This window comes from Micromesistius poutassou (genome assembly GCF_964030765.1).
Source record: "Micromesistius poutassou genome assembly, chromosome: 20".
NCBI lineage: Eukaryota > Metazoa > Chordata > Actinopteri > Gadiformes > Gadidae > Micromesistius > Micromesistius poutassou.
In genome coordinates, this window is record NC_140290.1 from 10,041,208 (window position 1) to 10,055,646 (window position 14,439).

Genomic DNA, 14,439 nt, shown 5'->3' on the forward strand with positions numbered 1-14,439 from the left:
TTTGCCTGCCACTGAATTATTTTTGTAAGCTGGTCGTAAATGACTGGTTGGTTCCTCTTTTGTATGAAAAAAAAATTATAATAAAGCAATGAAAAATATATGGAATTTATTTATTTACTCAAACATAACTAACCACAACCAAATGTTGTCGATTTACATATAGGCCTACATGTATTGTTTGGGACTACCATGATTGTGACTACTATTTGTGACTATTAAGCTGGTACTATGAACATCAGACTTAAACAGGACACGATCAATGGAATATATCTTATTGTTTTAGGATTTATGACATTAGCTAGGGTGAAAACATATCTCGTAAATGTGCGGCCTGAGCGGCAGCAATGTGTGCTGCGACACCGATATGTGCTGCACCGCCCTCTGTGCTGCCCCCACATGGAGAGGAGCGGTTCTCTCACTTGAAGGCGGGTGCTGTTGAAGTTTAAAACCTATTGGCTCTGCCCAGTGCCACTCCGGATCTGCCTTAACCAATCGCTAACGTTTGGTCGTGACGTATTTCATGCTTAGCAAACTCCTTCACCACTAACGGAGCCAGCTGGAAAATTTAACTTTTCCCGAATCCCGTGGGAAGAAGCTCCACAACATCTTGACCACCAACAAAACTAAACAAAGCCTGTTCCTGCTCCGGCTTTAATTTATCTATATTCGGCAGAGTTTCCACAACAGACCGAATAGCTTCTTTCTCCATGGTCTTCCTGGTATTCGGTTGACTACAACTGAAACTCGCGCACGACCTGTACGTCACTGTTCTCAGGCCGCGCCTCCTGTTCGCTGATTGGAGAGACAAACTTGAGGGAAAAGAAATCGTTCGAACATGCAGCACTCCCAGACCGAAGTACTGAAGTGAAATGAAAATTGAGCGGAAGTACGGAGGCGGGCGGGAACCAGGCTAACGAGGACCTAGGCTAGAATATCAGTCTTTATGACCATAATGGATTTGACCCAGCTTTAATCTTTCCATTGTTATTGGTTAAATCATGCACATTTACATTACATAATGAATGCTTTTTCAATAATTCGATGCAGGACATATCTGAAAGTGCAGATGACTACTGTAATTGATAAAACATAGTAGCTAGTAACACGTTTACTGTAACGTGTTAATCACTAACATATAGGGCTAAATATTTACCTAAACTCTGTAAACTTAGTGAACATGGGAGCATTGACACCTTCCCCAGGGCTTGTATCATTGTAGCATCATATGTAACGGATGCCAACTAGCCTGGGCTAGCTGGTGTTAGTACGTTTGTAAATCCTCACACCCCTAGCCTTAAGAACGCTTCTAGCCGCTGAGTTAGAAGACTGGGCTTCTAGCTCAGTGGTTAGAGCGTTCGACTCCCATGCTGGTAGTGTCATAGTTTGAGAGGTAGCAGGTTCGAGACCCGGCGGTAGAACTGCTCTCTGCTACATTGGTGCCGTGACCCGGATGGGAGTGAGGATTTAGAGGGGCGAGTGTAACGGATGCCAGCTAGCTGGCGTTAGTACGTTTGTAAACAGTGGCGGACTTAGACTGTTTGAAGGGCAGGGGTGAAAAATGGGGCATGGGACCCCACCAGCGCGCAAAAAGCTATGATGTATGATGAAATAGTCATCATCCTTATTAAGATTATACGGAAGAGGATTAGGGCCACAATCTTACCTTATTCTCAGAATTCTGAGAAAAATAGTCAAAATTCTGAGATTAAAGTCAGAATTGTGACTTTAAACTCTTGCTCTAGAGGGCACATCATCATAATTGATTGTATGGAGGGGCACCCTAAAGGGTACTCAATGTTTTGCACGTGTAAAGGGCAGCCAATAAGGCACTTCCTCTCATTTTCGCCACCCTTGAGGGCACTTTAGCGAGCTTTTTCAACCATGGAGGCACGAGAGGGGGCGGTTGCCCCCCCCCCCCACCCGAGTCCGCCACTGTTTGTAAATCCTCACACCCCTAGCCTTAAGAACGCTTCTAGCCTCTGAGTTAGAAGCCTGGGCTTTTAGCTCAGTGGTTAGAGCGGTCGACTCCCATGCCGGGGAGTGTTGTAGTTTGAGACGTGGCAGGTTTGAGACCCGAGAGCGGTCGAACTGCTCTCTGCTACACATACTAACGGAGGGAATGGACAGAAAATAAAACGTTGCATCATTTCATTTTTATTCAGTTCGGGAAGACTGGAACATGTCTTGAAAAGCAAACATCTTTGAACGTACAACATCATCGACACAACCGACTTTTTTGCCTAGCCTTTAGTTTGATTGTCAGTAACAACTGTGGCTGATCGTACACAGGAGGACACCAGCAGGCCTACACACTAAGCACCCGGAAAGCTGCAGTAAAAAACAAACCAAAAAAATGTTATAAGCATTGAGACTGAAATGAAAGATTTAGCGGATTGAAATGGACAGACCCAATACCAAAAGCCTTTTACAAACACAACATGGACAACCAAAAACACGCAGCAAGAGTTGGCATCGTGGCCGCAGTTTAATGGTATTTCAAACAACATAAAAACAACAGTTGATATTACAGTCGAGACACTGAGACGTTCCCACAACCATCCTCGGACGGTTTTAAACTAAAACAGGCAGCATTCATGATGGACGTATTGTTAGGAAACACTTTATCCCAAATTGCACTTAGTTAAATTGTTTTAAAATCCTTTCCCTGGTCACGTGAAACACTGTATTAACGTAGCATGATTATCATAATCTATTGCCATTACATTTAGACAATAGTCACATACAAGGTTATTTAATTACACTATAAAACTAACCATTTAAATGTAGAGCAACTATCTATAATTAACTATTTCAACTATCATTATCTAATGTCATATTAAGACAATATCTCACATTCAAGTTTAAATACACTATAAAACTAAGTTTTAAGCTAATGGTCCCTGTCAACTGTTATTTTCCTTCCTTAATTTTCTATAAAAGCTATATATAAAAAGTCCAGACAGAACATGAAGCACTTTGTTTGTCGTATCTCTGAGGGATCGTGAATAGCAATGGCCGACAGGGAAATCCAGTAGTAAAAATGATTCTAACAGAGCACCGACGCATGGAAATTAACAGAATGAAAATAGAATGAAAATAGGAAGTAACTTCTGTCAACCAAGATGAACCGATCAACCAAGATCAAACTTCTGTCAACCAAGATCAACCAAGATCAATCCAGACCAAAAACAGCCCCAAATAGTTTTAAAAGGGCTCTTAAGTGAGTAAGTAAGTAAGTGAGTTAGTCAGTGAGTGGGAGGTGAGAGGGAAGACCAGCACAGAGAAACATACACACAGTATCACGGCGAGAACCTCAACCAACCAATCACACACAGAAAGACCACATGAAATCAACCGCCATAATCTGGACGGATCCTGCGCTGCTCGCACAGTAGAACAGAGAAAGGAAGTTGCGCCGTTGAGGTCATTTCCTGTGTCTGAAAACGGTCTCTGTTGCTGTGCGTGTGCAGAAGCTGCCCCCACCGCACTGCGACTGTGTTCTGACTACAAGAAGCCACGTCATGTTAGCATTTTGTCAGCTAGCTAGGTCACTTTAGTGTGTGGCTGTCTGATCTCAATGGCGCATGCATTAGGAGTCGTCATTTGTCATAGACATTTTATAGAATATTAAACGGCTGCCATTACAAAAGACACTTTATCAGTAGATCTATGATCTAGCTGTGGTTTGTGAAATCAACCAAACCAACTGAAACCAACTGGTTTTAATGGAAATTAACGTGTTTTTTTTACCGAAAGCGATTATTTTTTTCTTTTTTCTTCTAGGCAAGGGGGAATACTGTGAGAGGTCTACTGTGATAAGCAGAGAGAGTTTCAGGGTTATTATACAGTATATTACGGTATATGGTGTTCATCCATTCATCCATTACATAAGGGGAACACTAGTTATCCAAACCGACTCTGGATTCACAAAGCATTAAAAAAAAAGTCAAGGTTTTCAACGTAACAGCATTTAGCAAGGTTCAGTTTACACATGGCGGCTGTAAATTTAGATGTGCATTTGTTTACGTGTACGGATGTTTACACATGCAGTGTATGTGTGTGCATGTATTTTGGAAGAATACTCTTCATCTGCCACTCCCAAAGAGTGTGAGTGTGTGTCTTTGTCTGTTTTATCTCCAGTATAATGTCCCGCTGGCTAATGTGCTTGCTTCCCATGCGTGCTCCCCGTGCACGCTCCTCGTGCGCCCCCCCCATGCACACCCCCCGCCCTACTTGAGGGCCTTGGCCACGGAGGCGTAGGCCATGTGTATCTCGGCGTCGGCGGGGCAGGTGGAGGAGAACTCCTCGCGGGCGTACGCCATGTCCAGGTAACGCCACAGGTTGGCCAGGGTGCGAGGCACGCTGAAACCACGGTAACGCAGGGACACCACCTGGGAGAGAGAGGGCGAGGGAGAGAGAGAGAGAGGGGCATAGAGATACATAGAGAGAGAGACAGAGAGACAGAGAGAGAGAGGGGCAGAGAGAGAGGCAGAGAGAGAGAGAGCGAGAGACATAGTGATGAAAGACAGACAGGTGAGAGAGTTGTGAAGTAAATTCATTTTTCTGAATCATTTCACATAACATTCCTGATTATAATTAATTGTAATCATAGTAAAGTGTTCTTAATGCCAGACGGGCTGCAGCGGGGTAAACAGACGGATTAGCGCCACCCCCCCACCCAGAGGGTCTTCACCGGGGAGGGATTACACCGGATTACCTTCACGATGTGGAGTTTGGGCAGCAGGTTGCAGTCTGCCAGCGTCAGCTCTGAGCCGTCCAGGAAGGGGCGGGACGAGGAAGTGACATCATCCGCGCTATTCTGGTCGATCTCGTCGGGAAGTGGCGAGCCGAGGAAGGTGTCGAGCTTGGCCAACGCCTTAAGGAGGCCTTTCTCTAGGTCTGATCCCCCCCACACACACACACAACACATACACACACACACTCTGTTGTGACAGCAGGCCACAGGAAGGCTTTGTACATGGCACACATGGAGGACAGCTCCCACGTTTGTTTTTTGTTTTTTTACGTGGTCATTTGTCTTATATGATAGCCAACATAGTCATTTATGCCACTGTATCAATGTAACTGAAATAAGTCCCCAATTTAGAGAAAAAAAGGGTAGAATCCTAGGTTTCTCCCCAAAACACTCCTCTAAGGGGCCTGTGGTGTGGGTGGACGTGTGCAGCTTTGTCTGGGCATCGGATGACTGCGGTGTCCGAGGGAAGTTCAGCTTTTCGGACGCCTATAGTATATCGCCACAGTATGTGTGGATGTCGAAGCTCTGTCTGAGCAGCAGTTTATGTAATGTCCGTGTCCCAGTGAGGGTCTGGCTTCCCGGACACCTATAGTATCACACCACGGTCTGTGGCACATTTCATATACAACATTGCTCATTATAATTCTCAAACACAACTACGGTACTAAAAAGGTATCACAAAGTTGCCGTGGGTCGTAACCATGGGAATAACACGCCCGCCTCTTTCCTAACACTCTCAACCTAAGACTCATTGTGTTCAAACTGGAGCTGAAGCAGTTGGTTCACTGGCTCTTTATAGATATGACAAAAACACCCACATATTTCTGGTGTTTTTAAACAGTACTCTGCCAAAATTGGTTGCTACCAATATTGGTTCCTAATATTGTTTGGCAATTGCTAATATCGGCCTAACATTATTTGCTAATATTGTTTTAGAATACTGCGTGACAATTTATATTTCCTTCAGGATCAATACCCATGATAACAGTTGCTAATGTCTCTCATGGACACTTTCCTGCGTTAGGTCTTGTGGGCCTGGGTCCTCTAAAGCTCCTGCCTTACAGAAGGAACTCTGTTGGACTTGTCTGTCTGGAACCGAGGAGTGTGTGGGCGTGCTGACTCACTGTCATTGAGCTGGGGGTTGGAGTTCTTGATGTAGGCGGAGAACTTGGAGAACACGTCCATCCCTGCCGTGTTGGACTCTGGGTTGCGGGCTGCCAGGCGGGGGTACCTGGGCAACAAACACAGGATTAGCACCGCAAGCTGAGAATAGTCTCATGTCAACTGGGAAATCCTGGAGAACCAGAAACCATGTCGCCAATTTCAAAGAAATCGGAAAGTTGAGAGCATGTTTCTATGGTGTTGCAGTGGTTTGAAGAGGACTATTGTAAGGTAGTGGTTTTAAGAGGACTATGGTATGACAGTGGTTTTAAGAGGACAATGGTATGTCCGTAGTTTTAAAGGGACTATGATATGGAAGTAGTTTTAAGAGGACTATGGTATGATTGTTGTAAGATGACTACTATGGAAGTGGTTTAGGAGGACGATGGAAAGAAGGATTACTTTGGGGGGCAGAGGTTGTCCTCCAGGAACTCCTCTATCTTGTTGGTGTCGGTCTTCACATCGCTTTCGTAGACGAGGAAGGGCGGCTGAGCGCCAGGCGCAAGGGCCTTCAAGATGTCTGGCTTCCTGCGGAGAGAGGCAAAGGGTTTTATCAATTGAGAGAGGGACACACAACTATATAGAAATATTGGAAGAATTTAATAGCTTTTAAATTAATCGAATAATAGAGGGATTTGAAGAGAGGAAGCCTGTAAGAGTAAAAGATGGAGACTCAGTCAACAAACAGAATGAATTTGAATAATGAGAGCAAAGTGCGTAAGAGTCGCTAAATCCTAATCAAAACATAGGGAAAGAAAGGGCGGAAAATAACTTGACCAAACAATTAACTACAAACAAACTAAAAAACTGAAAAACACTGAGTCATACAACACAGAATGAGGAGGAGGAGGGTAGAGGAAGGGGGAGGCTGACAGAGGAGGAGGAGGAGGGTGGAGGCTGACAGAGAGAAAGAAGGAGGAGGAGCAGGGTGGAGGAGAAGATGGAGGAAGGAGGGAGAGCAGGGTGGAGGAGAAGGAGAGGAGGAGGAAGGGTGTGGATGACAGGGAAGAGGAAGGAGGGAGGAGCAATGTGGAGGTGGAGGAGGAGGAGGGAGGAGGAGGAGGGAGGAGAGAAGGGGTTTACCGGGAGGTGGAGCAGGGGGAGGAGAAGGAGGGGAAGGAGGAGGATTACAGCGAGGAGGACGAGGGAGGAGCAGGGTGGAGGAGAAGGAGGAGGAGGATCACAGGCAGGCGGAAGTTGTAGAAAAGCAGGGTGGAGGAGGTGGAGAAGGAGGAGGAAGTGGAGAGGCTTGGGTTGCGTCTGACCTGGTCATGTCCACGGTGGTGACGTCAAAGGTCCCTCCTTTGAGCCACAGCACCATGAAGAGCCTCTGGGAGAAGGGACAGTTCCCGATGCACTGGCCATCGCTGCCCGCCTGCACACACAATTCACAAGTCACACAGAGCTCCAACCTCAGACAGCATCGTGCTTTATTGACGATAACATGGCCTGGGATCAAGTCTATCTCTGCAGATGCAGTTGACTTAACTCATCACACTCCATGTATCCATCTTGTCAGATTTAACCAGAAAGAGGGAGGAATGATGGGTCTTACGAAATGTTTGTTAGCCTCTGGTCACCATGACAACATTGTGCCGTAACCACGGACGCAACTTCACAAACTTGCTTTTAGGGGATGATTCAAATGGTTATAACACACACACACACACACACACACACACACACACACACACACACACACACACACACACACACACACACACACACACACACACACACACACACACACACACACACACCTAATTTTTGTTACTTCAGAAACATTTAGCATTGAGCGTGATTCAACAGTTATAGGGCTGTGACACGGTGAGTTATTTATTTAAAGCAATTGTTGTGTTGGACTTTGTGAAATAATTGATTATTCAGACAGATACGATACGGTGTAACACCATAACTTACCATAACTAAATAAATAAACAAACATCAAATAGTAGACCGAAATCAAGTAACAATGACACCATGCATTAACTGCTTAAACATCAGAATAATAAACAGCTATAAAATAGGCTAAAATAGCCATTGGCCTATTTCCTTTACAGTGGAGAGGCCAGAGAAGTCGCCAGTAAGGGTTCACAGGAAATGTGAGTCACAACGGCATCTTTCATTATGAGGCAAAAGAGGAAGGGAGACGCCATGTGCACAGAACACACAGAAATCACTATGGAGAAGCCTGTTCAGCTTACCAACAAGAAAGCCTTTCATTGTGTACATAGAAACATGTTGTCTTTCGCCACACAAACACACAGCCAATTTACTAAACATAGATTAAAGTCCTGTGTCCCATTATCTTAATGTGTGCTTAATCAGATTAGTCTTGCTGTTCTCTATAGACCAGTTGACTCAGCAACTTTACTGGAAATGAACGTGAGGTATTAGAATAACACTCCACAATGTGTGTGTGTGTGTGTGTGTGTGTGTGTGTGTCCAAACTATTTCCATTGATTACATATCTGTGTGTGTGTGTGTGTGTGTGTGTGTGTGTGTGTGTGTGTGTGTGTGTGTGTGTGTGTGTGTGTGTGTGTGTGATAACAGGTTTTCACTATCTCCATCGATAACATATCTCCCTGTGTGCGTGTGTGTGTGTGTGTGTGTGTGTGTGTGTGTGTGTGTGTGTGTGTGTGTGTGTGTGTGTGTGTGTGTGTGTGTGTGTGTGACAGCAGATCAGCAGCCTTCCTCTATCCCTCCGCGCCGACACTCACTCCTCCATCCAGTCACATCCAGTCACTTTACCTTTACAAAAAGTTCCACTTTGGGCGAATTTTTGTCACTCATCTCGCCGATGTTCGTCCCGAGTTACTAATCGGAAAGAAAAGGGACAAGTGAGACGGAACCAGTCGTTAACTAACCAGTAGTAAGTTCCAGTTTAAGTTTCTCTCATCACAGGACGTTGAAAATAAACCATCGAGTCGCCAGAATCGCCAAACATCCACAAAGTAACAGACATCAAAGCGCTAAAGACCTCCATCGTGAAACCACCCCCAACCTACCAGAAACCCCGACACGCATATACGAGTCCAATTCAGAAAAAAAGCGACACAATTGCGATAATTAATTTCGTAAAGCTTTTTTTTCTACCCTTCTAGCGCTGGAAGTTGCCGTTGACGCCTTGCTCGTGTCCCCGCCCTCTCTGCGCCGCATCACGGCTCCGTTTCCTGCTCTGCTCGGAGTCGCCACTATGGCTCCACTGTCACGTAGTGCGGAGAGACAGACAGACAGACAGACAGACAGACTGTAGTACAGTAGACCACCGGTGGTTCTCAAACTATCGGTGCTGCTGCTAGTACAGTGTATTCCAGTGGTTCTCGAACAAGGTGTAGGCCAGGCCTACTACAGTATACGAAGGTAGGCCGGATACCAACTAGGCCTACCAGGGATCTGGTAGTTGGGACCAGTGAACTGTTGGGTCGCGACCCATTAGTGGGTCGTGAGCGCAAACCTCAATCCGGAGTTAGAAGCCCATGCATTTATTTAATGTTTCAATGTGACATGTTTGGCGCACTATTTAGGCTGTGATAGTTGCAGCTTTTTGTTCTTTCAAGGTTTTTAACACTAGGCCTACATTAAGTCATTGTTGATTACTTCAATATTAGTAATTTGTTATTTTGGGTCGTGACTTATTGTGACTTATTGACTAATGATTAATAATGAATAACTAATTGCCACTTATGTAGGCCTGTGTCCATGACTATGCCTTTTTAACCCTTCCATTTAAGTGAAAGCAAAGGTTTAGGACGTATTAATTATTGTTTAAATTCACTCCAAAATCACCGTATCTTGCTTGTCACCACGTCTGACAATTTAGATTAATTTGGCTGACGTGTGATCCTCCTTACGTCCACTGGGTGGCGGTGTTGTCTTGGAAATACACGCCTCCAGTAAAAAAACATGTTGGTGGCTGTGGTGCAGCCGACCACACATCCTCCGTCGCTCTGTGGACCAGTGACTCACTGTTGACTGAAAGCAGTCGCTCTCATCCAAAGCTACTTACAGTGAAATCAAATCAGCAATTGGAAATTGGTATCGAATCTCGCATCAGTCCTCCTACCATAGCAGCACTTCTGGAGGAAAACAAAGCAGAGCCTGATTAACCAAATTTAAAAGGCTGCTAAAGACTGCATTCTGTTTGTTATACTAATGATGTGAAAAAAGTATTCTTTCCATTGCATTTATGTAAGGTTTGTATTTAAATTGTTGCAAATAACCTAATGCATTTGTCAATAATGAGGGGGAAAAAAAGTTATGAAAAAGAGTAGAGTTCATGAATTCAGTAAGTCTGTAATATAATAGGTCTGGTATAAAGATACAGGGAAATAGGGTCGCAATGATGGGAAGGGAAAAAAAGAAACTATTGGTTTGGGATTGTTTGGGAAACTATTGGTCTAATTATTCATAATCCCCCACTACACATGTTACCTAAACCTTAACAAGTAGTTGTGTTGCCTAAACCTATCCAAATTCCACCTGAAAACATTCCTGTGTTTGACCTGTTCATCTTATTATACCTCCTCCAAACCGGTTGGTCGCTTTTTATGCTTCAGCACCTGACTTCCTCAAGCCTTACTGGCACAACATACAACCTATCCAATCAGACAGACGGGAGGCTGCAAACCTCATATCATTGGAAGGGACGAGAGGACGGTCCAATGAGATGAGGCTGGCAGGAATTGGCAAAATTACATAAACATCCGTTCGTGGATGTAGCATTGTTCACCCCACACCCTACACCAGGGTTCCCCAATTAGTTTTGCCAGAGGGCCAAATTTGGTCAAGCATGCCACGCCAAGGGCCGATATATCGTTAAATTTTTTTAATCCGCCATTTTTATGTGCACATTTTGCTTTAATTATCATTACTATAATTATTAGTAGTAGTTGAAAATACCCTGTGTTAGGAGTCACACAATAATGCTCTCTTGAAACAAAATTTGTCCAAAACCTACCATTAATTTATTAAAATGCCGCTGGAACATCAGCAAACAAAAAGTCCAGCAAACAAACACGCACACAGTGCAGCAGCCCCAAACATAAAAACTTAAATAGCATCAGCACAGTGTGTCTTCAACAGGGCATTGGGCCTGGTGCCATCCATCCAGATCAGTGTGTGTTCACATCCACTCTCTTCCCCTCTCTATATGTCTCTCCCTCCCTCTCTAAGAGACACAGGAAGATTTTAGTTAGTTAGCTTTAAAATGTGATACCACAATATGTGACATTAGTTTTAAACTTTTAAAATATGTGTAGCAAATAGCATCAGTCTGTAAACAACAAAAAAAAAAAAAAACATAACACAACAACAAAACGGACATTTGGCTCCTGCGGGCCGGATCTGGCCCGCGGGCCGCTAATTGGGGTTCACTGCCCTACACTGATTACAACTTTAAACTCAGTATGTGTTCTGAAACTGAATGGCAGTGCTTAAAATATATTGTAGTTGATTTTTACAGATTATAGGAAGAGTTCAATTCATTTGATACAGGTACATACTTTACCACAGTGCCGATATGAACAGGACTCAGGAGGAGGATCAACAGTCTAGTTCTCAACAGCTCGTCTCTACTGTTTTTATTGTCCTGCATTGAGAAGGTAAAGACAGATGAAAGAACAGATATAAGAATGAAGGGAATCAGGTTTATTGGCATATGGGGCCACCCACACTCCCACAGTGAAAACGATAAGGGATTGTTACTGAATTAATAAACAATGAGAGCATCACCATCCAATCGCAAACTTAATCTGGACATGGAATTCTCCAAACATTCCATCGTGTTGGTTGAAAAACAACTTTAAATGCTAATTCATTGAGCAAATTGCCTGAGCATAATTCTGAAGGTAAACATGTCTGAGAGCCCACCGAGGAATTATGGATCCCAATCTCCATGAAGCTTGAGTGTCTGCCAGGATTAAAATTTGCTGAGACACTCTAAGGGGATGCTGTTATCACTCCAAAGCCTTCGACATGGTACATCAGGACATTTGAATACACATTGTTTAACACCTCCTGGGGGTTCAGGCTGAAGCGTTTACGGTGTTATGGTGTCCCTCAGGGCTCTGTTACCAGCCCTATTTACATCATCATTTACATTTCTAACCTGTAAATAGGTCTGTGGGAGTATGTGTGGATAATGGCTGGTTTAAGCAGCCTCACTGGGCCGAGTCTGATTGGCCTCTGAAGCTAGGTGAGGCTGCACACCTGTTGCACATTGTGCAATCAGTGTGCACAGGTTAAACCAGCCATCACCACACACACTTGAATAGTTCTCACAGATGGCAAAGACACCAGGCCATGTATCATTATCAAACCTTTGCCTGTGTTGCAATGTTGCACCGCAAAGTCAGTTGAAGATTGATTAACTTGTTCTGACATGAACTCTGTTGTTGTTTGATTTCCACAGCTATCCGCAGAACCAAAGTGCCAAGTTGGCCCGATCGTGATTGTTCAGTTCTAGCCTCTCTTTTAAGTCCCTTCAAACACTTTAGTTATAAAAGTTACAATTTAAAAGTTAAAAGTTATTGAGTATATTTTGGGAAAAACTGTTTTGAATTTCTACGCTTCCTGGGGCACTCCTTGCTTCTTTGTGAAATGAAACTCTGATCTGCAGAGAGACAGAATGGGAACTCTGGAGATCAGGATGGTCTCGCAAGGCAAGATTACCCTCACCGTGTCACTGGAGTTTCAGTATCTAACCATAAACCACCTGAACAATGACTTTGAATGAAAGTGTCTGTGTGCTTCTAACCCAATATGTATGAGGTGCCTGGTAACTACAACTTTAATGCTTATGACGGGAGCCTTTGTTTTAGATTTTCTCTTTATTGTCTTTATTCCATGTTTGCATTGTTTGATTTTTCTAAGGGAACAAAAAGAAAATGTGCATTTTACATGCAGAATGAAACCAAAAATCCAAATATGAACACAAAGATTGTGAATAAAACCTGAATATTAATAACATTTCTATATGAAAATCTTATTATTAATTTCTTTAGAGATCAAAGCAAGATTTTACAGAATTTTTAAGATTTTGGAAAACCACATGATCTGCAATATGCTATGCAATATAACTGAGCATTAACATCAATTTACTACTGTTAAACAATCAGATAATGTTGTCAATCTTGTTTCATGACCGCTGGATCTCACAGTGATTCAGCTTCATGTTCTACTGCTTGTAGCTGCTCCACACTGTCACCAGGGCGGCGATGATCACAGATCACAGCCCAACGTCAAGGGAGGTGGCACCATTACATTGGTCCGTTGTGCAGCATGATGTGGTCAATCTAACAGTGGCGTTGATAGCAGCCGGCTCACCCGTTGAACCGCACCGGTTGTTGTTCATGCAGCCTTTAGTTCTGAGAATGAAAATGGTCCTATCTAAAGAGGGAAAAACGGGATGTCATGAATTGGGAAATGAAACATATGTTGAACCTTGATAGCTCATTTCAAATTTCCATGATTACGAATGCTTAGGTGTGGTAAATGCGTACGTAAAGAATAAAATCCTGTGAGCCACCTGCATTACCCGGGCGTTCCACCAGGTGGAAAAACACTGCACAACAACACATTTTATGTCTGATCGTTCATGTTATTCGGAAATGTGAGTTTTTCGGAAGACACAGACTTCAAATAAAATCAAACAAATCCTATTTCCGTAGTTAGTAGGCCTATACTGTATAGCGGTAAAACGGGAGCCTTGATCGTCCCCTTATCGTGTCCTATCCAACATTCTGATGCCTTTTTTGTTCAACTAAAGTTAAAAAAAAGGCATAATGTATTCAGTTTATACCGAGCGGTACAATGGTGGCCTATCACTTGCATTGTATCATCTCTCATTACGATGAAAAAAACAAATCGGCCGTGTTTCTTCTTACTCAGAGTCTGTGTGAAGCAGCTCTGATTGGCCTCGCATGTCATGGTCTTGCTGGAGTTCCCAAGGCAGTCCTCTTCCAGGCTCAGGGCGCAGTAGTTACACACCATCCCTCCACCTGGAAGACGGGGTAGTAGTACTAGTAGTAGCAGTAGTTGTAGTAGTAGTTTTTGTAGCAGTAGTAGTAGTAGTTGTTATAGTAGTAATAGTATTAGTAGTATGAGCAGTAGTAGTAGTAGTAGTAGTATCACTGGCACACACATATCTCTTTATCTTATTCAATACAATTAATTAATTAATGAAAAATAAATAAAATAAATCATATTAAAATACGAGATTTACTTTAAAAGTAACCCGTAAATCACTGCTGTGATCACCAATAGGACTGCGATATCAGTTATCTTTTTTTAATATCAAAAACACAAACAAAATGAAGGAAAAAATGAAATAACCCTATGAAAAAAAAACGGAGAATACCCCAAAAATTACATTCTGAAAATATTCCACCTTTTGCATCATATTTCATAAATTCTGTGTTTTTCCGCCGTGGAAAGAAAGACCAGAACTAAGAACTTAGTTCTAACCTCTTCGACCGCAGCCGGTAGGAAAAGTCGAACTTACCCATAGCAACACATGAAAA

The 14,439-nt window shown here is 43.3% G+C and overlaps 1 protein-coding gene across 2 annotated transcripts; it reads right to left on the reverse strand.

The window, feature by feature from the left end:
- Positions 1 to 2,144: 2,144 nt before the first annotated feature.
- Positions 2,145 to 9,079, reverse strand: clic1 (chloride intracellular channel 1). Of its 2 annotated transcripts, none has more exons than XM_084485064.1 (7): positions 9,014 to 9,079; positions 8,669 to 8,734; positions 7,183 to 7,292; positions 6,320 to 6,445; positions 5,881 to 5,987; positions 4,718 to 4,899; positions 2,145 to 4,391 (listed from the first exon to the last, which is right to left on the reverse strand). In XM_084485064.1, the coding sequence occupies exons 2-7, from the start codon at positions 8,708 to 8,710 to the stop codon at positions 4,230 to 4,232; spliced, it is 729 nt and encodes a 242-aa protein (XP_084341190.1). In that variant the 5' UTR covers positions 8,711 to 8,734; positions 9,014 to 9,079; the 3' UTR covers positions 2,145 to 4,229. The 2 variants fall into 2 exon arrangements, with proteins under 2 accessions (XP_084341190.1, XP_084341191.1); XM_084485065.1 differs by having other exon boundaries at positions 8,926 to 9,055.
- Between the last annotated feature and the right edge of the window lie 5,360 nt (positions 9,080 to 14,439).

Excerpts from the sequence above, each read along its gene's own strand:
- clic1 (XM_084485064.1), bottom strand. The coding sequence starts at position 8,710 with ATGAGTGACAAAAATTCGCCCAAAGTGGAACTTTTTGTAAAG. Across the intron at positions 6,446-7,182 it reads ACCACCGTGGACATGACCAG|GAAGCCAGACATCTTGAAGG; the intron begins GTCAGACGCAAC and ends CTCTCTCCGCAG. Across the intron at positions 4,900-5,880 it reads CAACCCCCAGCTCAATGACA|ACCTAGAGAAAGGCCTCCTT; the intron begins GTGAGTCAGCAC and ends GGGGGGGATCAG.